Consider the following 24362-nt stretch of genomic DNA (forward strand, 5'->3'; position numbering starts at 1 on the left):
GTGAGAAGATCCCTCCTGGACTAGACTCCCTTAGTCCACCTGGTCCACCTTTCTGTTTCCCACATCAGCCAACCAAATGCTTCCAGGAAGCACAGAGGCAAGATGGGAAGGTATTGGCCATCCCTCGTCCCTAGCACCTGATAACCAGAAGTTGACTGCTCCTGCACATGGAGGCCCTATCCATATTTTGACTAACAAGGTTTGGTCCGCTTTTACTAGAGACTGGGCATTGGAGGGTGGTATACTCTGCCCTCTGGAACTTCCTCCAGTAGGGCTCTTTGCATGTTCTTATGTTTCTTTCATGTCCCTGCACACACACACACACACACACACACACTTTTTGTAAATGAAAATTCCCCCATATGTAACAATACCTCACAGGAGACCTGCTACGGCCCCACTATCTTTTGGGTTGCCCTTTTCTGCACCTTTCCTAGCTCTACAAAATCCTTTTTGAAGTGTGGGGACTAGGACTGTTCACAGTTATTCCAACTTCTGTTGCACCACGGATGGGCTGTTTTATCTTCAATACCTTTCCTAACAACCTTCCACACAGAATTCACTAGCACCATTCCCCCTAACCTCCCTTCTGAACAAATCAGAATATAATTTGCATCGGTTGTCCTTAACAAGTCACCGGCTATGTGGGGGTCAGGCGTCTAGGAGGCAGAAAAAGTGCCCCGAGTTGTGTCTTTTTGCAGAGATCAAGCAACGAAGCTGCATGCATAAATGAGATTCACCAGGCGCTCCACTCTCTTCAAAGGATGTGTGGAGATGTGCTGGAATTGGTAAGGGTCAGAGCTGATTGGATGAAACAAGGAAGGTTACCTTGGCAACGAAAGATCTAAATTCCCTTGGCTTACACTAAGACTGGGGCGACGCCCCCCACACCAAGGGGGACATGCGGAAAGTGTTCTAGGGGGTTTCTACATTTTCTGTATTTGGAGAGGCACCAGTTGCGCTCTTTGTGCCACTGTAGGAAGAAGCTGCCAATCTCAGACTGGCCTGGTCTTTCTCATCAGTTTGACACCTGTCAGTCGGCATTTCCCAATCTTATATTCAGCCTTCCATGTTTCCACATCAGTAAGCGGTGATGTGACAGAAGTTTATAAAATTATGCATGGCACGAGATAGAGAGGCAGTGTGGTGTAGTGGTTAGAGCGCCGCACTAAAACCTGGGGAAAAGTTTGAATCCTCACTCAGTCATGAAACACACTGGGAAGGGAGGGCAGTCACTGTCTCTGAGCCTAACCTCCCTCACAAGGTTGCTGTGGGGATCGAATGAGAAAGAGAGAGAGCCATACACACGATCTTCTGGCATAGCTGTCAACTTACAGATTTGAAAATAAGGGACCAGCAGCCTTGGAAATAAGGGATCAGCAGCCAAAATAAGGGATTTTCAGAGCACAGGGATGTTCGACTTCTGAGCCCCTCCGAGCCAAAGGCAGAAAGCCCAGCCAGCAGCCAAACGAAGCCTCAAGTAGTGATTCCCACAGCGCAGCAACCCAGCAAAGGGGATGCAGGAAGGAAAACCACCAGCACCTCTCCGCTGGGAAGCACTGAGCAAAGGTGAGTCCCCAGGTAACACGGCTGATTTGATCGGCACAAGGCATGCAAGCTCCACCCCGCAGTCGTTCTTAGACTCCTTGTTGGGTGAGCAACGCAGCCAAGCAACACAGTTGGAGCCTCCCTCCTCCCTGGCTGGCAGGCAGGCAGGCAGGGAGGGAGAGGAAATGCTTCCTTTGAAACCTGGGGAATTTAAGGGACATCATCAATAAGGGACAGTAGCGGGACACGGCGCTGGGATAAGGGACATTCCCGTCAAATAAGGGACGGTTGACAGCTATGCCTTCTGGGAGAAAATGTTTTCCTTTCTCTCTCATAACATTAGAACTCGTGGGCTCCCATTGAAGCTGAAGCTGTGAAGATTTAGGACGGATAAAAGGAAGGACTTAACATTTAAGAGCATAAGAAGACTCTGCTGTATCAGGGATGGGCTTTGGTCTTTCAGACAAAATTAACACCCCTTGCCTCTGTTCTGCTCAATCCTCTATGTCAGGCATGTCCAACTCTGGCCGTGATTTATCCATTATCATTGTCACGAGTTGCTGAGCTTCTTTTAGGGGAGACTTGACCAAAGTTGTTGAGCTTTTTAGGGGGAGCAGGGTTTGGAACACAAAGGCGATCACTAACTTGATAACTTGATACTAAGACACCCCTGAGATCGACCGGTCAATCGTGATCGACCTGTTGGACATGCCTGCTCTACGTCATAGTTATGATGCCCCACAGAACCTCCTAGGCTTGGTGCCCCATATGTCCTAAATCCAACTCTGGCCGGTTCAGGGTACAGGGGGCACATCTAGCCCAACATCCTGTTCTCTCAACCAGATGCCTCTTCTGGGAAATCTGCAGGCAGGATCTGAGTGCAAGAGCCCTCTTCCCTCTTGCAGTTTCAGCAACTGGTGTTTGGAAGCATTGAACTACTGCAATGTGCTCTATGTGGGGCTACCTTTAAAGGTGACCCGGAAACTACAACTAATCCAGAATGCAGCAGCTAGACTGGTGACTGGTAGCTGCCACTGAGACCATATAACACCAGTCTTGAAAGACCTACACTGGCTCCCAGTACGTTTCTGTGCACAATTCAAAGTGTTGGTGCTGACCTTTAAAGCCCTAAACGGCCTCAGTCCAGTACACCTGAAGGAGCGTCTCCACCTTCATCATTCTGCCCAGACACTGAGTTCCAGCCCTGAGGGCCTGCTGGTGGTTCCCTCGCTGTGAGAAGCCAAATTACAGGGAACCAGGCAGAGGGCCTTCTCGGTAGTGGCGCCCGCCCTGTGGAATGCCCTCCCACCAGATGTCAAAGAGAAGCAAAGCTACAGGGAACCAGGCAGAGGGCCTTCTTGGTAGTGGCACCCGCCCTGTGGAATGCCCTCCCACCAGATGTCAAAGAGAAAAACAACTACCAAACTTTTAGAAGCCATCTGAAAGCAGCACTGTTTAGGGAAGCTTTTATTGTTTAATAGGTTATTGTATTTTAGTGTCTTGTTGGAAGCCGCCCAGAGTGGCTGGGGAAACCCAGCCAGATGGGCAGGGTATAAATAATGAATTATTATTATTATTATTATTATTATTATTATTATTATTATTATTATTATTATTGCCAGCTGTCATGGGTTAGCTGAAATTCCTGTGCTGCAGGGGGGTTGGGCTAGATGACCCTCGGGGTCTCCTTCCAGCTCTATGATTCTAACGATGCCTCTAACTGCACAGGCACAGCACAGGCACCCTGGCTGGTCACCATTGATAGCTTCCGCTTCCTCTGTGAATTTCTGGAATCCTCTTTTGAAGCTATCTAGGTTCTTAGAGAAACAGCAAAGCATGGTTCTATCTGGGATGAGGATGTGGCAAATTTCAGATGGTGGTAGCAGGTCACAGAGGATGTAACCCTGCTCTCCCCTTCAGCTCACGAAGAACCAGAATTAGAGCAGTTCGCCTGCATCTTCCCCCTCCCTAATCCATTTTCACACCCTGTTCCTTAATACCAGGCCAAGTCACTTAAATTAACAAGCAGGAAATAAAACGGAAAGGTTTCTTTGCACAGCCTGAATCCACGAAGGCAACAAAAACTCTCCACTCACATCCAGGGCCTGGGGTATTCCTCCCTACCGCCATTTCAATTTTTTACAACCGTTAATAAACACCACGATGGCAGTTATGCCTCTTAATAAAGGAGGTGATCAAATTTCATGCTTTGATAGAAGAGGAATGGAGGACTGGAGGACTCTCTTAACACCAGCCTTTCTCAACCTTGAACTACAACTCCCATCATCCCTAGCTAGCAGGATCAGTGGTCAGGGATGATGGGAGTTGTAGCCTAACAACATCTGGGGACCCAAGATGTTGAGAGAAGCTGCTCTAATCATTCTGCAGTGCTGGGCAGTGACAATGAGTGGGTGGAGCACAGCAGGTTGGCCCAGAACTCCCAAGCAATAAGTGAGGGGGTCAACATGTGTCTTTCAGCTTTTTCAGCATGAGGGCTCTTTGGTTGTTGGCAATCCATCTGTCTCAAGAGACAATGGAAGAGTGTGCTTTTGAGTGTGCTCAATTGCATCCATCCTTGCGGGCTTCCAATTGGGGCACCTTGGTGACCACTGTGAGAACACGATGCTGGACCAGATGGGGACATTGGTCTGATCCAGCAGCCAGGCTCTTCTGACATTCCTAAGATCCTGAAGTTCTAATTTAGATTCTGAAGTTCTTCCTTCGATCCTAGAGGAAGCTTCCTGACCGTCCGTGGGAATTCTTTACTCCTTGCAGTGAGGATTGTTTCACAAAATGATACCCACAATCCCTCTGAATATCTGTTGCAGGGGATCACAAATGGAGAGAGACGTGTTGCACTCAGGTCAACATTTGTGGGCATCTGGTTAGTTCATAGCTGTCAACCACCCCTTATTTGGCAGGAAATTCCCTCATCCCAGTGCTGTTTCCTGCTGCTGTCCCGGATTGATGATGTCCCTTAAATTTCCCGGGTTTCAAAGGAAGCAGCTCCTCTCCCTCCCTGACGGCTCCAGCTGTGTTGCTTGGCTGCGTTGCTCACCCAATAAGGAGTCTAAGAACGACTGGGGGTGGAGCTTGCATGCCTTGTGCAATCAAATCGGCCGCGTTGCCTGGGGACTTGCCTTTGCTCAGCGCTTCCCAATGGAGAGGTGCCGGTGGTTTCCCTTGCTGCATCCCCTTTGCTGGGTTGCTGCGCTGTGGGAAGCACCACTTGAGGCTTCGTTTGGCTGCTGGTTGACTAAAATCCCTTATTTTGGCTGCTGGTCCCTTATTTTCGAGGCTGCTGGTCCCTTATTTTCAAATCTGTAAATTGACAGCAATGGGTTGGTTAGATGGGCCACTGGCTTGATCCAACAGGGCTCTCCTGATGTTCATAGCTAAACTGTGGAACTCACTCCCACAAGAAGTTATGATGGCTGCCAACTTGGAGGAATATTTTTAAAAAAGGTTGGACAAATTCTTGGAGGAAAAGGCCATCCATGGCTACCAGCCATGATTACTATCTTCTACCTCCACTGTTGGAATTTGGATTGGATTTGATATCCTGCTTTATCACTACCCAAAGGAGTCGCAAAGCAGCTAACATTTTCCTTTCCCTTCCTCCCCCACAACAAACACTCTGTGAGGTGAGTGGGGCTGAGAGACTTCCAAGAAGTGTGACTAGCCCAACGCCACCCAGCAGCTGCGAGTGGAGGAGCGGAGACGCGAACCCGGTTCCCCAGATTACGAGTCTACCACTCTTAACCACTACACCACACTGGCTCTCACTGGAGGCAGTATGCCTCTGAACACCAGTTTATGGAAATTTCAAGCAGGTCCTGCTTGCAAGCTTCCCTTTGGGGTATCTAATGGGGCACTGTTGCAATAGTTGTGCTTCTTCTGGATCCCCCGTTTTTAATACAAATGGGGGTGGGGAGAGAAATACCACAGATCTTTCCCCTACAAAATGTTAAAAATAGTAACGTCTCTGCAGCCCAGTACCCCAAATGCCTTCAAGCATGCAGAGGCTGCCCACTGGAGATCAAACCATATCCCTGTCAATTATTCACTCCTTCCTCTATTATTTACCAATGCCACAAAGCCTGTCTGTCTTCCTTGCCGGTTAGCATTGCCCCAGGCTGACAGGGCAGTGCTGGATAGTCAGGGACATTGGCAGTGGGCCAGAGCCTCTGTATATCCTTTCCAGCACGAAAGGATGGATCCTTGTGGCAGTTCAGTGTAAGGTAAAGGACCAGGACCCCTGGGCAGTTACGTCCAATCATATTTGACTATGGGGTTGCGGCGCTCATCTCCCCTTTCAGGCCGAGCGAGCTGGCGTTTGTCCACAGACAGCTTTCCAGGTCATGTGGCCAGCAGGACTAAATTGCTTCTGGAAGCCATGGAAGCCAGAGCGTTGACCTTCCCATTGCAGCAGTACCTATTTATCTATTTGCATTGCCGTGCTTTTGAACTGCTAGGCTGCCAGGAGCAGGGACAGTATAGGGAGCTCACCCTATTGAGTGGATTTGAACTGCCAACCTTACGATCAGCAAGCCCAAGAGACCGAGCGGTTTAGACCACAGTGCCACCCAGTTCAGTGTAGACCAGGGGTCAGCAAACCTTTTCAGCAGGGGGCCAGGCCGCTGTCCCTCAGACCTTCTGGGGGGCCGGATTATATGTTGCCATGATTATGACCTGCATTTTTGGCAAAAACCCTAACCCTAACCCTAACCCTAACCCTAACCCCAATGTTGCCCAAATGTGATTTTTCTTCTTCTTCATGTTTTTACACGAGTAGAATGTGTTTTTATTTAATACTGCATCTCTGGGTTATTTGTGGGGCCTGCCTGGTGTTTTAACATGAGTAGAATGTGTGCTTTTATTTAAAATGCATTATTTATGGGGCACAGGAATTTGTTAATCTTTTTTTTCCAAATATAGTCTGGCCCCCCCCCCGCAAAGTCCGAGGGACAGTGGACCGGCCCCCTGCTGAAAAGGTTTGCTGACTCCTGGTATAGACAATGCCAAGACAGCTGACCAAGATCCTGACCAGGATTTTTGCAGCTTCCTACATTCCACCTACATCCGCCACCAACCACTTTCCTGCAGCTCCCCTTGCTCTGCTCTTGTCACAGACACCGACTCTTAAGATGGGGGTGGAGGGAGGAGCATCCTTCAAATGCCTCTGCACTGAGCACAGGATCTCCTTGCCCGAGTCCCATTATCCTGGAAGTGTAAGATTTATGTCTCTCTCAGCCAAAGGCAGCTTCTCCACTGGGGATTAACATAAAAGGTATTTTGTCTTTAATATGTAAATGTCGGGTTTGACAGGAGGAGAGGAGCTCTCGCAAAGGCAAGGCTCAATGGAATGTTTGATCAGGACACTCTTCCCAGGATTAGCTCCTTAAAGAACATCGGCTAATCTTCCTCCTCTAGCCTGAGAGGGGAGGGGAGGAAACAGCAAGCGGAGCTGGATCAAGTAAAACGGGGAAGGGTTAATGACTTCTCTTAAGGGATTAAGGGTCCACCCTCTCTCTTTTGATGTTGGGTTCCTCCTGCTATGGTCTGTGGACCAGGCCCCCTAAGGCTGACTGATCAACAATGGATGCTAAGCAGAACGTAAGAAAGTAAGAAGAGCCCTGATGGATCAGGGCACTGACCCATCTACTCATAGAGGCATAAAGGTAAAGGGACCCCTGAGCATTAGGGCCAGTCGTGGCCGACTCTGGGGTTGCAGTACTCATCTTGCTTTACTGGCCGAGGGAGCCGGTGTACAGCTTCCGGATCATGTGGCCAGCATGACTAAGCCGCTTCTGGCGAACCATAGCAGCACACGGAAATGCCCACCAGAGAGGTACCTATTTATCTACTTGCACTTTGACGTGCTTTTGAACTGCTAGGTTGGCAGGAGCAGGGACTGAGCAACGGGAGCTCACCCCCCCTCCCCCGTTGCAGGGATTTGAACTGCTGAACTTCTGAGGGCCATCCAACCTCTGCTTAAAAACCTCCAAGGAAGGAGAGTCCACAACCTCCTGAGGGAATCCGTTCCCCTATCAAACAACTCTTACTGTCAGAAAGTTCTTGCTGATGTTTAGTCATAATCTCCTTCCTTGTAACTTGAAGCTGTTGGTTCGAGTCCTACCCTCCAGAGCAGGAGAAAACAAGCTTGCTCCATCTTCCATGTAACAGCTCTTGAGATATGTGAAGATAGCTCTCATATCTCCTCTCAGTCCCCTCTTTTCCAGGCTAAACATGCCCAGCTCCTTCAACCATTCCTCATACGGCTTGGCTTCTATACCCCTGGATCATCTTGGCTGCCCTCTTCTGCACACATTCCGGCTTGTCAACATCCTGTTCTCACATTGGCCAACCAGAGGCCAGTTGCTGTAACGTATGGGATGGGATGCTATCTTATGAAATGTTTCTGTCCTACTGATCCAGCAGGGAAATAATGGGTCTGGAAGGAAGGTGGTCCACAAGCTAAAACTGACCCACATGCTATGCCTCAAAAATTGGCAAGGGAGATAGATGGGTTTTCCATGGCAAGCGAGCCACCACTTTCAGAAGGGGCAAGATTCAACTAAGTTGTGGCATACAAGGAACGAGGTTTGCTTGTGCAATGCAAAATCTGCTCTGGAGGGATGGAGGAACCCCTAGAAACAGGTTGGGGGGGGCGTGTGGGAGGAGAGGGGTGAGTGTCCCATTGTGCAAGTGGACTTCATTCCTTGTGTGAATATCCCCCTTGGTGCTACATTGCATTCTGCTGTGCACTGTACGAAAGTCTATCTTTTATCTGCCCTGAATCTTCCAACATTCAGCTTCACTGAATGTCCACAAGTTCTTGTGTTATTTCCCTAAGATAAAAAGTCCAGAACGCTGCAATCTTTCTTCATAGGGGAGTCACCCCCCCCCCATCCACCGCCTTGATTAATTTGGTTGCCCTTTTCTGAGCCTTTCCCAACTCAGCAACGTCCCTCTTGAAGTCAGGCACCCAGAGCCGTCTTCCAAATGTGGTCACACCATAGATTTGTATAACGGCATTATGACACTGGCAGGTTCCCTTTCAGCTATGATATCAATGATTTTCTCAGAAGTGGTTGTGAGATTCTTCGCGATGAAGGAATGGCAGCCCGAACCTTATCTGACTTTCATCCGTGCTCCCTCTCTGAACTCCTTCAACAACCAGGAGTTCCAAGTGCGATACAGTTTCTCAGCCTGGAGCACATTTTGAAGGGACGTATGTAGATATATGGGCAAGACATGCCCTACTATCTGATCTCAGGTCATCAGCTAGGAAAGCCATACTCATATGATTGTATTGAAGTTTCCTTGTGCTGTGTAAGACCACGGGTCCCTCTAGCTCTGATTTAGCTACACTGTCAGCAGCTCTCTCAGAATTTCAGGCAGAGGTCCTCGCAGGATGGCTTAAATAGGAGCAAATTAAGCTGCCTTATACCCAGTCAGAGCTGTGGTCCATCTCGCCCCATAGATGGCAAAGTTGTAGGGGCAGTAAAGGCGAGTGGTGGCTTAGTTTGAAGATGGAGATGTGTGTAATTTCTGTGGGTTATTCTACTTCTGGGCGACTCTTCATCTCATGGAATTGTAGGGTTGGGAGGGACCTCAAAAGTCATTTAGCCCAACCCCCTGTGATGCAGGAGTCACAGCTAATCACCACCCTGGGAGCCACCAGGTTGAAAGGTGAATGACACACCTTCCTAGCAGAGCTAAGCCACTGGATGAAACGGAGAAAGCAGAAAATTCCCCCCGGCGTTCCTTCAGCACGGCTTGCAGTCCACCAAGGCTCGTTAGCTCAAATCTTGCTCACTAATGATGGGCAAGAACAAAGGAGGAGGAGAGAGAAGGTCTGCGCTCACACTCTAGATAACTGGCTTCTTTTTTTAATGAGAAGGAAAGAGAGAACGGAGGAACGAAATGTGTAGGACGGAAGGGAGGAGGGAACCATCATTTATGCCTGACAAGAGATCTCAGCTGGATGAGGCAATCTCAGATGGCTGATAATGGTCTGAAGAGCCCATTAGACCTAAGGAAAGTACAAGCAGGTGGAACTGCAGGGTGGTGGAGGAAGGCAGGCAATTTCATTAATTTAAAAGGAACAGTTCCAGGACTGTACGCTTGGAAGGACCCCTTTTTTGAGAGAGAGAGCCTTCCTGGTGCCACACCAATTTGCTTCCCTCGGAAATACGCTCAAATCTCAACGCGTGTTGGGCCAATCATTTTGGCCTGTGTGTGAGGTGGGAGGGGGAATTCATGTGGAATTTCACAGTGGGGATGTGTGCTGGTGCTTAATAAAATTTCCTATACTTCTTAGAATGCATTAAAGGATGTTATAAGAACATACGGAGAACCTGTTAGATCAGGCCAATGGCACACCTAAACTGGTATCCTGTTCACCTAGGATGACCCTGGCACCCAGACTCCCCAAAGGGAAGTCTCTACACAGGGCCTGAATCCAATAGCAGCTTTCTCCTCTTGCGATCCCCAGCAACTTACCGTATTTTTTGCTCGATAAGACTCACTTTTTCTCTCCTAAAAAGTAAGGGGAAATGTGTGTGCATCTTATGGAGCGAATGCAGGCTGTGCAGCTATCACAGAAGCCAGAACAGCAAGAGGGATTGCTGCTTTCACTGTGCAGCGATCCCTCTTGCTTCTGAGATTCAGAATATTTTTTTTTCTGGTTTTCCTGCTCCAAAAACTAGGTGCGTCTTGTGGTCTGGTGCGTCTTATAGAGCGAAAAATACGGTAAATTAAAAGGTAGACTGCCTCTGATCCTGGAAGTAATATACATCCATCATTACTGGTAGCCGTTGATAGCCTAATGCTCCAAGAATCAGTCTAATGCCTTTTCAAAGTCATCCATAAGGTTACATTCCCTCTGAAGGGGCAGGTATGTAGCTTGGGGGGGGGGCGGTCCTTCTGGAGCCATTGCTGTAACTTGAAGCTCAAGTGGCCTCAGTGGTGCAGAGTGCCTTCCATCAGCTTCAACTGGGGGCCCAACAGGCAAGGATAGCCAACTTCTGTTGCCTATGCTCTGGTAACCTCTAGGTTAGAATACTACAACACATTATACCAGGCATAGGCAAACTCGGCTCTCCAGATGTTTTGGGACTACAACTCCCATCACTGCTGACCACTGGTCCTGTCAGTCAGAATCTCCTTTCTTGTAACTTGAAGCCATTAGTTCAGGTTCTGCCCTCCAGAGTAGGAGAAAACAAGCTCATTCCCTCTTCCATGTAACAGCCCTTGTGTGGATGTACATCATTATATCCACACAACTGCAAGGAATCCAGAGTTTGCTCATCCCCAACAAATACCTGTTCAACCTCTGCTTGAAAACGTCCAGCAAAGGCCCCGCTCCCCTAGCCTAGGCAATTGATGCCATTTTCAAACCACTGTAGCAACAGATATGTTTCTCCATAGGTCCAATCAAAGTCCAATCTCCATAGGTCCAATCAAAGGTCCAATCAAACCTTCCTGCAACTGGAGCCCATTAGGCCTAGTCCTCAATGCACCAGTGCAGAGCAGACATGATGGAGCTCTGCCGTAATCACCTCTAGATGGGTCAATCCACTCCAAAATGCCTATCCCACATTCATCTCCAGATGTTTCAATTGACTCCCAAGTGTGCATCTCACATACACCGTTCCACTCCCGAGTGCCCATTCCAGGTTCACTCCACTCCCATGTGCCCACCCCACTTTCTCCCACCAACCATGGTGGCCATCCATCTTACCTAGTGTCACTTCAGATTGCATGGGCATAGAGAGGGCAGGGTGCTTGACCTCACAACTGAAGAGTGCATCATTGTCTATCTGGGGGTTAAGCGTCCACATGAGCATGGCCCGCACCTCCACGGTGCCATCGCTGATGGGGATGTGGGTGTGGTGGAAGTAGTAGATGGGCTCCACATTCTGGATCCACCGTGGAAACTCCCGGCTCACCACAGTCTCTGGGATGATCTCCGTAGCTGGGCTGAACAAAAGTCCCTGGTTGGGGGTGAGGCCTTTCAAGGGGTCCTCCGTGTAGGGCCTCCCCCCCCGGTCCTCCACATCCAGGAGGGAGAGAGACTTCTGCATCTTGGTGTCGTCCATGTCTCGGTGGAAGAGGTTCCGGGAGGCCCGGCCGTCTTGCAACCCGGCGGCATTAATGGGGGCTTCTGTGAGGGGCACCACCTCGATCAGCTCCCCGTCTCTCTTGAAGTACACCTGGAGAGGGAAATTTGGGAAGAGACTGCAGTCAATTCCTTATCAAGAGCAGAAATACAGGCCACATTCACACCACACCATTAAAGTGCTCCGATACCACTTTGGAACAGTCATGGCTTCCCTCAAAGAATCATGGGAATTGTAGTTTGTTGTGGAAGCCGAGAATTTGTTAGGAGACACCCTCCCCGCCTACATTTCTCTCTCACAGCTCTGCAGCCCTGTTTCCATTCTGCTGCTGTTCACTTTCCACCAGGGCCTTCCCTAGTCACCTCACTGTTCACTGTGGCAAAATTAAATAACTAGTGTATATTGCGCTGTCATTACGTTATTCCACACCGTGAATTCCGGTGCAAAGGAAACACAGTAGAAACTGGGAGGGAGGGAGGAGCATAATCAATTACGTCTCATTTGTAGGTGGAAAGCAACAACAGCTAATACCAATCACATCTGCTGCATCGATTTCTGTTCCAGACATGGGACAAGAAAGTAGATATCAAATTTCCATTCCCGTTTCTGCTTCTGCCAACCTCCCTAAGTCACAGGAGAGGACAATGAACATTTGAGTTTCATTTGAGGCCCCAGAGAGGACCTTCAACCTAGTGGCTCCTAGGCCCAAGAGCCCCTTGGCCCAGCAGGATCTTGTGGCCACCTCCCAGAATTCATTTGGGTACCAGATGCTTCTGGACTCCTGACATCCCTGAGCTGTCCTGGATGGTCCTGATGCTGATGGCAGAGACCCACAACATCTGTAGGGTGGCATCCACATTAGTTTACCCCGAACTGTGGCTATATGATCACACAGGTATGCATGCAAAGAGGGTACCAGTCTGCAGAGGTGCATGCGAGAGAGTGTTTGTGTAGCTCGGAGGACGGTTTCTCTGCAGACGCAACGCCTGTTAAAAATATTTCTGAACGTCTCTCTCTGAAGAGAAGATTGTATTCCTTTATCAAAAGCTCCTTTCAAGCTCCGGATGTCATGGTGGTAATGAAACGGCCGCAGGAATGTTTGCAGATAAGTGTGTGGTTTGCATTTTATTTTTAAGTATACGTTTTTTGAAAAAGGCTTCCTCTCACCTCTCTCTCCCTTTTAAAAAATTCAGACGCTTCAAACCTCGGAACGAATAAGCAGAAATAAGTCTCGGGGTCCTTAGATCCTCAACTCTCTTCCTCTCCCCCCCCCTCACTTCTCCCACCGCCTCCCCACTTTAAATCTCTTGCGTGTGTTTGCATAAAAGAGAATCCACAAGGGGAGAGAGGAGGCAGAGAGAGGGGAGGGATGAGTCTGGGAGGAAAATAAAAAAGGCAGCCGACAAATTCAAGACATCTCCAGAGGGACCGCAGAGGAAGATATCATTTTCCAAACTCCATTTAACAGCATGCAAACTGATGCACTGGGCAGATCTCATTCTGCTTCACAACAGCCTGAAAAGGTTGGCCGCCTTTGCTTCCCCCACCCACATTTTACAGAAGCTGAGTCTCCCTCCTGAACCCAGGAAACTGCCTCATATTGAATCACACCATTGGACTAAAAGCATCTTCTCCGGGGATGCTTGCCAGAAGGTGTCAGGGACCAAACCAGGGGCCTTCAACATGCCAAACATAGAATCATAGTATTGGAAGGGACCCTGAGGATCATCTGGTCCAATCCCCTACAATGCAGGAATATGCAGCTGTCTCATATAGGTATCGAACCTGCGACCTTGGCATTATGAGCACCGCTCTCTAATGAGCCGAGCTATCTAGGCTGACACGTGCCCTGCCACTGAGTTCTTCGTTCCATCTAGCTTGACATTGCTGGGGGGATGATGATGATGATGATGAACAGAAGTGGAACTGTATTTATTTATATTCCATTGTTTTCCCAAACTGGGACACAAGGCAGCTTGCACAATTTAAAACAACGGACATAAAATGCAAAAAGCTAAAAGCATACAACAGTTAAAAAGCAATTAAACTCCAATAGAATTAAAAGGGATAAAAAAAAACTTCCCACAAATATATTAGACTGCAGATGATAAAAGCAGCACGGCTCTATTTGAAAGCCCTTTCCTTTAAAAAAACAGTCAGTCCCCAAGAGCCTGTAGGAATAGAACAGTCTCCATCTGCCAAAGGAAGGGCAGCAAGGAGGGAGCCAGTTTGGTCTCTCTAGGGAGGGGTTCCTAAAAGAGAGCTCCTCCAAGAAAGAGGGGGGGATGTCTGTCCTCTTGTCTCCGACCAACAGCAAGGGAGGGCAATTCAAGTGGCTTCTCTGCAGGGAATGGGCACCCTACAGCCACAGGGTTGATGTCTCTTATACACAGCAGTTGTGCAGAGGCATCAATCCTGCAGGGGACTGATTCATAAGCAACTTTCCTCCACACAGAGTGCCAGCTTGCAAGGGCAATGGGTGTGTGTGTCAATGTTGCAGGTGTGACATCAGGACATCGGGAAGAGCTGGGGGGCAAAGCCTAGCACGGTGGTCACATGGCTGCAATGGCTGGCAGCTCCTTCTCCACTTCTTCCTGTGTGGGAATGTTCAGGGATGCAGGAGAGGATATATTGTTTGATTATAGCCTTTCCAACTTGTGTGAACAACATCACAATTGAGCAGAGTAACATTCCCCTTTTTAAAACAAAAAAATTCCTTCCAGTAGCACCTTAAAGACCAACTAAGTTAGTTCTTGGTATGAGCTTTCGTGTGCATGCACACTTCTTCAGATACACTGCACAGTGGCTCTCCAGCGAAGCGAAGCCAGGAGAGCAAGAGGGATCGATTGTTTTGACTATGGCAGATTCCTGCATTGCAGGGGGTTGGACTAGAGGACAATTCTATGAACCTGGTCCACAACTTTAGCATGAAACTGATATGAAGCTGATCCTATGGCCCACAGAAGGCATGCAAGTTCATAGAATCATAGAATTGTAAGTTGGAAGGCACCCATTTGGGCGACAAACTGCTTCAATTAGCCTGGTTGCGGTTGCCTCTGCAACTCCCTTCTCCTTGTTCATCTATATTTCAGCACGGTGGGCTGAGGGGATCATCTAGGCTTAAAAAAAAGGATCAGCCAAGGGGGATCAGAAACGTCAACAGGCTCCAAGAGCTGCAGCAGGGCTATTGACCAGGGCTGCTTATAGGGAGCAGGCGATTCTCTCAGACCCTCCAAGTGTCCCTATTTTCCATGGAAAGTCCCGGATTTACAGAAGCTGCCCTGGTTTCTGATTTGATCCCAGAATACCTTGCTTTTGCTTAGGTAAAGGTAAAGGGACCCCTGACCATTAGGTCCAGTTGCGGACGACTCTGGGGTTGCGGCGCTCATCTCGCTTTATTGGCCGAGGGAGCCAGTGTACAGCTTCCGGGTCATGTGGCCAGCATGACTAAGCTGCTTCTGGCGAACCAGAGCAGCGCACGGAAATGCCGTTTACCTTCCCGCCAGAGCGGTACTTATTTACCTACTTGCACTTTTACATGCTTTTGGACTGCTAGGTTGGCAGGAGCAGGGACCGAACAACGGGAGCTCACCCCGTCGTGGGGATTCGAACCGCCAACCTTCTGATCGGCAAGTCCTAGGCTCTGTGGTTTAACCCACAGCACCACCCGCGTCCCAATAAAATGGTAGAATCAGAGAATTGTAGAGTTGGGAAGGGCCCCAGGGGTCATGTAGGCCAACCTCCTTGAATGCTCTGCCCTCTCCCCAATTCATTGCCCTTGCCAAAACTCACCATTGGGGCAGGCTTCCCGCCGGAGACGATGCAAACCAGAGTGAAGTTCTGAGCCTGGTAGCGGCTGAAGGGAGCTGGAGTGTCTGCAGCAATGACCGAGATAGACATGGGAGGGGCTGTTGGAGCGAGAGGAAGATAGTTGACAGTTAGTTCAATTGTTCCTTGGCATCATACCCCACCGAAAAGACCCAGCCACCCACACCTTGGAAGATTCAGGAAAGACTAAAGCATGGGTAGGCAAATGGCCTCAGTCCAGTATACCTGAAGGAGCGTCTCCACCTCCATCGTTCTGCCGGACACTGAGGTCCAGCGACAAGGGCCTTCTCGCTGCGAGAAGCCAAGTTACAGGGAACCAGGCAGAGGGCCTTCTCAGTAGTGGCGCCCACTCTGTGGAACGCCCTCCCACCAGATGTCAAAGAGAAAAATAACTACTAGACTTTTAGAAGACATCTGAAGGCAGCCCTGTTTAGGAAAGCTTTTAAAGTTTAATAAGTTATTGTATTTTAGTGTTCTGTTGGAAGCTGCCCAGAGTGGCTGGGGAAACACAACCAGATGGGTGGGATATAAATAATATTTTTTAATTATTATATTATTATTATTAAATAGGAGCAAAGTGAGCTGCCTTATACAGAGTCAGAGCATTGCTTCATCTAGCTCATGGGTAGGCAAACTAAGGCCCAGGGGCCAGATCCGGCCCAATTGCCTTCTAAATCCAGCCGGCGGACGGTCTGGGAATCAGCGTATTTTTACACGAGTAGAATGTGTGCTTTTATTTACAATGCATCTCTGGGTTATTTGTGGGCCATTGGAATTCGTTCCTATTTTTTTTCCAAAATATAGTCCAGCCCCCCACAAGGTCTGAGGGACAGTGGACCGGCCCCCTGCTGAAAAAGTTTGCTGACCCTTGGACTAAAGGAAGCAATTCTTCACATAGAGCATAGTTAACCTATGGAACTCACTTCTGCAGGAATCAGGGGTGGTCACAACCTAGATGGATATAAAAGGTAAAGGGACCCCTGACCATTAGGTCCAGTCGTGACAGACTCTGGGGTTGCGGTGCTCATCTCGCTTTATTGGCCGAGGGAGCTGGTGTACAGCTTCCGGGTCATGTGGCCAGCATGACTAAGCTGCTTCTGGCGAACCAGAGCAGCACAAGGAAATGCCATTTACCTTCCCGCCAGAGCAGTACCTATTTATCTACTTGCACTTTGATGTGCTTTCGAACTGCTAGGTTGGCTGGAGCAGGGACCGAGGAACGGGAGCTCACCCCATCATGGGGATTTGAACCGCCAACCTTCTGATCGTCAAGTCCTAGGCTCTGTGGTTTAACCCACAGTGCCACCCACGTCCCTCTGGATCTAAAAGAGGAGGAGATAAAATCATGGAGGAGGAGAGGGCTAGCAATGGCCACTAGCCACAATGGCTCTGCCTCTATGGTTGGAGGCAGCACTGCTTCTGAACGCCCTTTGTTGGAAACCACAAGAAGGGAGAACTGCTCTTGTGCTCTGGTTTCCCCAAGGCATCTTGTTGGCCACTGTGAGAAGAGAGTATTGGACAGCAGGCTCTTATTCTGTCCTGATGTTTGTAAGTTTTGCCAGCCAGTTGCAAAGAAATCCCAGCCCCCGATGACGGAAAGCAGGTCAGCTCCGTGGGTTGGGAGCCCCAGCTGGCAAACGCCGCTACAGCCGTTACGCCGAAATTGAGAGAGCGAGTGGTTGATTTATGCCGGGCGACAGTCCGTGAACTTCATCCCGTGCTCTGGCGCTCCGGCGGGATTTCCCGAGCTGCAACACAGCGTTGCCCGGCAAATCGGAGCCTTCGGCTTGGAGCAGAGGGCTTTGGGACATGTGCTTCCGCCTGCTTTCGCCTCAAAAATATCGAACAACCTTGGAGAGAGAACAGGCACACACTTCGTTCCACTTGGCCATCTCCCTACAGACATCTCCCCGGGGGGATCTGTACAGCAATTGTATTTGAAAACACTTTATAAAGCCTTCCCAGCTCTAACGACAACGCTCAAGCGATCACCCATGTCAACGTGGGCACAAATAAGTGCTTCTGGTTTATGTTGTTTTAGAGACTGTGCCTCACCTCTTGTGCTCCACTTGTTGAGTCGGAAAACGTAGGATCCCCAGGAGCATAGGGTGTTTTCCTGGGAACATTTCTAGCAGCATTTAAAGGCTTGACCCTACATTTCATTTAATATTTTCACATCTACATAGAATCATAGAGTTGGAAGGGACATTGAGGATCATCTCATCCCACCCCCTGCAGTGCAGGAATTTGCAGCTGTCCCATACGGGGACTGAACCTGCAACCTCAGGAGGCCTCAGTGGCCCGGAGTGCCTTCCATCAGCTTCGGCTGGTGACCCAGCTACGCCCCTATCTGAACAGGGAGGGCCTAACTACTGTTGCCTATGCTCTGGTAACCTTAAGGTTAGATTACTGCAATGCATTATACGTAGGGCTGTCTCTGAGAATGATTCGGAAACTTCAGCTAGTGCAGAATTCAGTGGCCAGGTTGCTCACAGTTTGAGCATATTTCACTGATCCTGGTCCGACTGCACTGGCTACCAGTGAGTTTCCGGGCCCAATTCAAAGTGCTGGTTTTGACCTATAAAGCCTTAAATGGCTCAGGACCACAATACCTCAAGGACCGCCTCTTTCCATATGAACCCACCCAGACTCTCAGATCATCTTCTGAGGCCCTCCTTTGTGCGCCTCCTCCTTGACAGGTCCGGAGGGTTGCAACACGAGAACGGGGCCTTCTCTGCCGTGGCTCCCCGTCTGTGGAATGCACTCCCCAGGGAAGTTCACCTGGCACCTTCATTACACACCTTTAGGCGCCAGGCAAAAAACGTTCTTTTTTTAACCAGGACTTTGGTTGATCTGTTTGACATCCCATGCCCTTTTAAAATCTCCCTCTCTCTCTCTCTCTCTCTCTCTCTCTCTCTCTCTCTCTCTCTCTCTCTCTCTCTCTCTGTGTGTGTGATTTTATTTATAACTGACCTGAGACCACTGGGTATAAGGTGGTATATAAATTCAATAAATCAATAAATAAAACTTGCTTTAACCAACTGAGCTATTTATCCTCCCTAGATCAGGGGCAAATAGGGTCATATGTGGCCCTCCAGACCTCTCCATCTGGTCCTTGGAGTTCTCTGCAGGTCTTGCTTCACAACGTCCTTGAGTGCTTTTGCCTGGCTGGGGTCATAGGATAAAATTGTATAGCTGGAAGGGACTCCAAGGGTCAAAAAACCCAATGCAAAGAATCCCTGACAGAAGACCATCCAACTTCTGCTTTAAACCTTCCAAGGGAGTCCATTCCACTGGTGAACCGCTCTTGCTGTCAGAAAGCTCTTCCTAATGTTTATTTGAAATCTCCTTTCTTACCATTTGAATCCATTGGATGGGCCCTTGAACTCTGAGAATGAATATTGTTTGCTTAGTGGAAGCAAGGAGGATTACCGACGAAAGAAGAACGGCGGATGAAATTGATGGACTATGCAGAACTGGATAAATTAACAGGAAGGATTTGAAACCTGTGGGACCAGAGATTCTTAAAAGACTGGAGTAAATATACGAACTATTTGAAAAGTAATTGTGATGAACAGATTACGCTAGTAGGACTGCAAGAAGTATTGTAAGGAGGACTATCTGAAATATTGCAAGAAAGACTATGAGGATTATTGTTAGTTAATGCTAATTAAGAGTAATAGAGAAATTGAGAAATGCAGAATTACGCTAGTAGGACTGCAAGAAGTATTGTAAGGAGGACTATCTGAAACATTGCAAGAAAGACTATGAGGAGAATTATTAGTTAATGCTAATTAAGAGTAATAGAGAAATTGAGAAATGCAGAATAAGTGATAAAGAACAGAAAATCACCAGAGGTGTTGACGGAAGTCTAAAACATTGCATAAGATAAGAAGTTATGTTATATGATTGTTGGAAATGATATGTTAAAAAAAACACAATAAAAATCTATATACCGTATTTTTCGCTCTATGACTCACCAGACCACAAGACGCACCTAGTTTTTGGAGGAGGAAAACAAGAAAAAAAATATTCTGAATCTCAGAAGCCAGAACAGCAAGAAGGATTGCTGCACAGTGAAAGCAGCAATCCCTCTTGCTGTTCTTGCTTCTGGGATAGCTGCACAGCCTGCATTTGCTCCATAAGACACACACACATTTCCCCTTACTTTTTAGGAGGGGAAAAGTGAGTCTTATAGAGCAAAAAATACGGTATATATATAAAAAAACAGAATGAATATTGTTTGCTTGGATATAGGATGGAGACGGTTTGTGAGACTGTATCAAAACTAGCCTGCTGCACCAATGTGAAATTCACACCCATTTGGCGCCCTGGAAGCCTGCCTTCAGGCTGAAGAGCTTTCCTCACCCCTAACGCAGAGTTTTAACCAACTACTCAAGAGGGATTCCCAAATCGCCATGTTTGGTCACATCGTATCTCTTTCTTCCGAAGGCCCCCTGCAATTTTATATATATACTCTCCTCCTCCCCCAGCATAAGCGAGAAGCAAGTCCCCAAATGCCAGGCTGTATATCTGTGTCACAATGCGAGAAAGATAGACTGGGAGGGACGGGGAAGAGAAATTATCCCAGAACTCATTTTGCAGGAGAGGGTTGGGGGGCGAGGAAGAGTTAGAGATGAGAGATGGATAAATGGAGGAAGAGAGAGTTATGGTAAGGTGGAGGAGGGGAAAAAAAATAGATGCCAACACAGAAAAAGCCGGCTGGGGGTTTAAATAACAGGAGGGAGCGACAGCTACATGGAACGCAACAGATGCATGGCTCGGTAGATTTGTGCTCCTGTCATTTCTGGGATGCATTTTCTGCAGTCTTGCTTCAGAAAGAGCAGAGGAGGTCGAGGCTCACACATCATCTACCTACGGGCACCAACCTGGATGGCTTTCAAAGAGGATTAGATAAATTCATGCAGGAGAGGGCTATCAGTGGCTACTAACCATGATGGCTATGTTCTGCCTCCAAAGTCTGAGACAGCAATGCTTCTGAATACCAGAAGCTGGAAAGTCCAGGAGGGGAGCGTTTTGCTGTATTTGGGCTTCCCATAGTTGGCATTGTGAGAACAGGATGCTGGACTAGATTGGCCACTGGCCTGACCCTGCAGGTTCTTCTTATGCTACTGAATTCATCATCATCATCATCATCATCATCATCATCATCATCATCATCATCAATTTTATTTATACCCCGCCCTCCCCAGGCAAGACCAGGCTCAGGGCGGCTAACACCAGGTATAAAAACAATTGATTGAAATACAACTTAAAAACCAGATTAAAATACAACATTAAAATGCAGCCTCCTTTCAGTAGCAACTCAAATCAAAAACTTTTTGGTGGGATGAAAACGTCAAGTCTTCGCCAAGGCCAACTATCCAGACTGGTCCTACGTGGGCCAGAAAAAAAGCCAGGGAAGTCCCCAGATAGGAGTTCCATCACAGAAGGAGAAAGGAAAAAGGAAAAAGGGGGAGGGGATCAAGTTGATTCCAAGCCAAAGGCCAGGCGGAACAACTCTGTCTTACTGGCCCTGCGGAAAGAAATCAGATCCTGTAGGGCCCTGTGTCAGGGAACTGCCATCGGAGCTAGAGGTGGAGGGAAGGCTCCAGAGGGATGCCGGAGAGGGTCCCAGTAGGGAGAGAGGCAGCCCATCTGCTGGGGAAGGAAATCAGCGTAACACCAGTGAAGAAGGAGGGCAGATGGGGGAATCGGAGAGGAGGCTCCAGGACTCTTCACCGGAGACCAGCGGGGAGAGCACGGGTCCTCCGCCGCCCACACCCTCCCTGCGCAGAAGACTTCCGCGCAGGGAGAGTAGGAGGAGACTTGGCGTCAAAGAACTTCTTTGCTGGAAGAAGTTCAAGAAACGCCCACTGACGGATTCTGCTAGCGACTAAGACAGCCACGAAGTGAAGGGCTGTCCAGACAGAAAGGGTTCAACCAGGTAACCTAGCCAGGAGTGGCGGCAACTTACGCATGAGCAACCCCTATAACCATTACACCCTGGTCTCATGAGATAGAGCGTTCCACCAGGCCGGAGCCAGTGTTGAAAAGGCCCTGGCTCTGGTTGAGGCTAATCTGACTTCCTTAGGGCCCAGGACCTCTAGGGTGTTACTATTTATGACCTTAAGGTCCTCCGTGGGGCATACCGGGAGAGGCGGCTGTGTAGGTACGAGGGTCCTAGGTAGGTCCTGAAGCTATTGCTCCCCTGCGAGCCTCTCTCTTTTAGGATCTTCCTGTATTCCAGGCACTTTCTAATGAGCAAAGTGACATCCTGTTTAGTTCATCATCAGCCGCTGACACCATCCATAAGGGACAGACGATGTGTCATGTTAGCCAAGACAATTATTGCACGAGTCCTTCTGTCTGGACACCGCAGCCTCCCCAATGAATGCCCGGCGGCGCTATCCACTCCTGATACGATGCCAGTAACCTTCGCCGCTCCCCTAAATCATCCCTTGAGCACACCCGCGCTCCCTGGACCATGAAGTCACACATCATGACCAATTAAAGGTGCCGTCTGGAGGAAGGAAACTTTACCTAATGCCGAAGACTGCTAAATTTAGAACCAACCAACAGGGGAGGTGTAAACCATCCCGCCTGACCTAGGAGATGTCAGAATCTAATTATGTCACTGCCAGATTCCCTCCCTCCCCCCAGCACCAATCAGGGCAGACAGAGGAGAAAGTCAGCAGACAAGAAAAGTCAGTGTTGTCTATCAAATGGAGCATTACCTTTCTTTCTTTCTTTCTCTCTTCCCTCCCGTCCAACCACAAATGCCAATTCCAATTTAACATCTCCCCTGCAAGATTTCAAAGGAAAGATCTACAGGAGAAACTGTGATGTATGCTCTCAGGAGCAGCCGCTGATATCGGGAAGCATGGGGAAATTGTATTCCCCGTGGTTCCCTGTGTCAATGAACACCTCCGTCGAAGTTTTCAGCAGCACCTGGTCTTTAATTGCGGAGGCTAGATTTCCACGAACCCACTCTGGAATAGGCCCCTATCCCAAGGTAAATTGGAGAGGTAAAGTGCCAAAGAATTGATGCTTTTGAATTATGGTGCTGGAGGAGACTCTTGAGAGTCCCATGGACTGCAATAAGATCAAATCTCTCCATTCTGAAGGAAATCAGCCCTGAGTGCTCATTGGAAGGACAGATCCTGAAGCTGAGGCTCCAATACTTTGGCCACCTCATGAGAAGAGAAGACTCACTGGAAAATGTTGTTGGGAAAGATGGAGGGCAGAAGGAGAAGGGGACGACAGAGGACGAGATGGTTAGATAGTGTTCTTGAAGCTATGAACATGAGTTTGACCAAACTGCGGGAGGCAGTGGAAGACAGGAGTGCCTGGCATGCTCTGGTCCATGGGGTCACAAAGAGTCAGATACGACTCAACAACAACAATGATGGAGAAGAGGAGGTTTGGGGTCAGAGTAGCTGCCAAGCAGACGTCTTTCTATCTCAGCTGATGTTTCGGAATGAAGACAGATGACATTCAGTGAAGATGGCTGCAACACCTTGAGAGCAGTAAGGCTTGTCTGGGACTGCCCTCAATTGACATGTGCCTTTTTCAACTCTGATTTAGCGTGGGGCTGTAAACTCGGCTCCAGAAAACCTGCAACTGAAGCTGTTGTGCACTGACTGGCTAGCACCCGGGATGTCACCCCAAAAATGACACACAAAAACACACATCCAGTTCTAAAGCAGCTTTGTCAGTTTCAAGTCTCCATTAAAACTAGGATGAATTGATAATAGAGATATGATTCTTTCCAAATTCACAGAGGGGCAGACCACCCATTTTTTGGGGAAGCTGGTGGCCGAACCTCACTCCTGTCAATCAAATTGCTAGGTCCAGTTCACACAGCAGTGAGGGTCCTCATCATATATATTCCCACATACTCTCCCTGCACAGCTTTTTCTCAGCTGTCATGCAGATTTTGCATCCCATCTTGGCAAAGAGATATGCCCCAGGAATCCCATTCACATGCTTTCATCTTCCCTTAGATATGCACGGCAGACCTCACCACCACCACCAAAAAAAAGGGAGAATGTGGCTCTGTTACTTGTATGGAGACTCAGGGGAGGGGCAGTGCATTAGGGAAAATGGAGCAATGCCCCCACCTGCCTGCCTTCTTACTTACAACCAGTCTGGGGAAAGGGGGGGGGGAAAGCTGCCTGCCTGTTGTCCTTAGACCACCACCATCTGCACCATCCATTTAAAGCACCACGGTACCACTTTAAAGAGCCATGACTTACCCCAAGGAATTCTGGGAGCTGCAGCTTGTGTAGAAAGTGTGTAGAAAGTCAGCAGGGTCTAGTGGTTAGAGTAGGGGTCAGCAAGGTTTATCTTGCCTGGGCCAGTTCACTCCAGCAGAGATCCCTCTGTGAACTGGATTGCGTGCATGGCAACGATTTCCGGTGTCCACGTCTGGGCAGACATGATTTCCTGCATCTGCGCAGATGAGATTTTCGGTGTCTGAGCATGTGCAGATGCGATTTCCGGCACCGCGGAAGCGAGTCCTAGCGCCATGCTGCACCAGTTTAGCGCAGCATGCGGGGACTCGCCAAGTGGGTGGCTTGGTTCAGGGGCCGATTAAACGACCCCTGTGGGCCTTAGGTTGCCTACCTCTGGGTTAGAGTGTCAAATGAGGAACTGGGAGAGACCAGGGTTCGAATCCCCACTCGTCTACATAGTTACGATTCCCAGATTGGTTTGTTTGGTTGTTTCATTTATAGCCCACTCCCCACCCCAAGAGACACGGTGGCGCTGTGGGTTAAACCACAGAGCCTAGGACTTGCCGATCAGAAGGTCGGCGGTTCGAATCCCTGCAATGGGGTGAGCTCCCGTTGCTCAGTC

The 24362-nt window shown here is 48.8% G+C and overlaps 1 protein-coding gene across 2 annotated transcripts in view; it reads right to left on the reverse strand.

Annotated features, from left to right (window-relative positions):
- IGSF21 (immunoglobin superfamily member 21) overlaps positions 1 to 24362 on the reverse strand; it is a 233513-nt gene that overhangs the window by 9288 nt on the left and 199863 nt on the right. For both annotated transcript variants that reach the window (XM_081923707.1, XM_081923708.1), the window contains 2 exons: positions 15468 to 15583; positions 11297 to 11768 (listed from right to left, as the gene is read on the reverse strand). In XM_081923707.1, the coding sequence (XP_081779833.1) occupies positions 11297 to 11768; positions 15468 to 15583 (588 nt within the window). The remainder of the gene's footprint in view (positions 1 to 11296; positions 11769 to 15467; positions 15584 to 24362) is intronic.

Source organism: Podarcis melisellensis (assembly GCF_964234715.1).
Source record: "Podarcis melisellensis genome assembly, chromosome: 8".
Classification (NCBI taxonomy): domain Eukaryota; kingdom Metazoa; phylum Chordata; class Lepidosauria; order Squamata; family Lacertidae; genus Podarcis; species Podarcis melisellensis.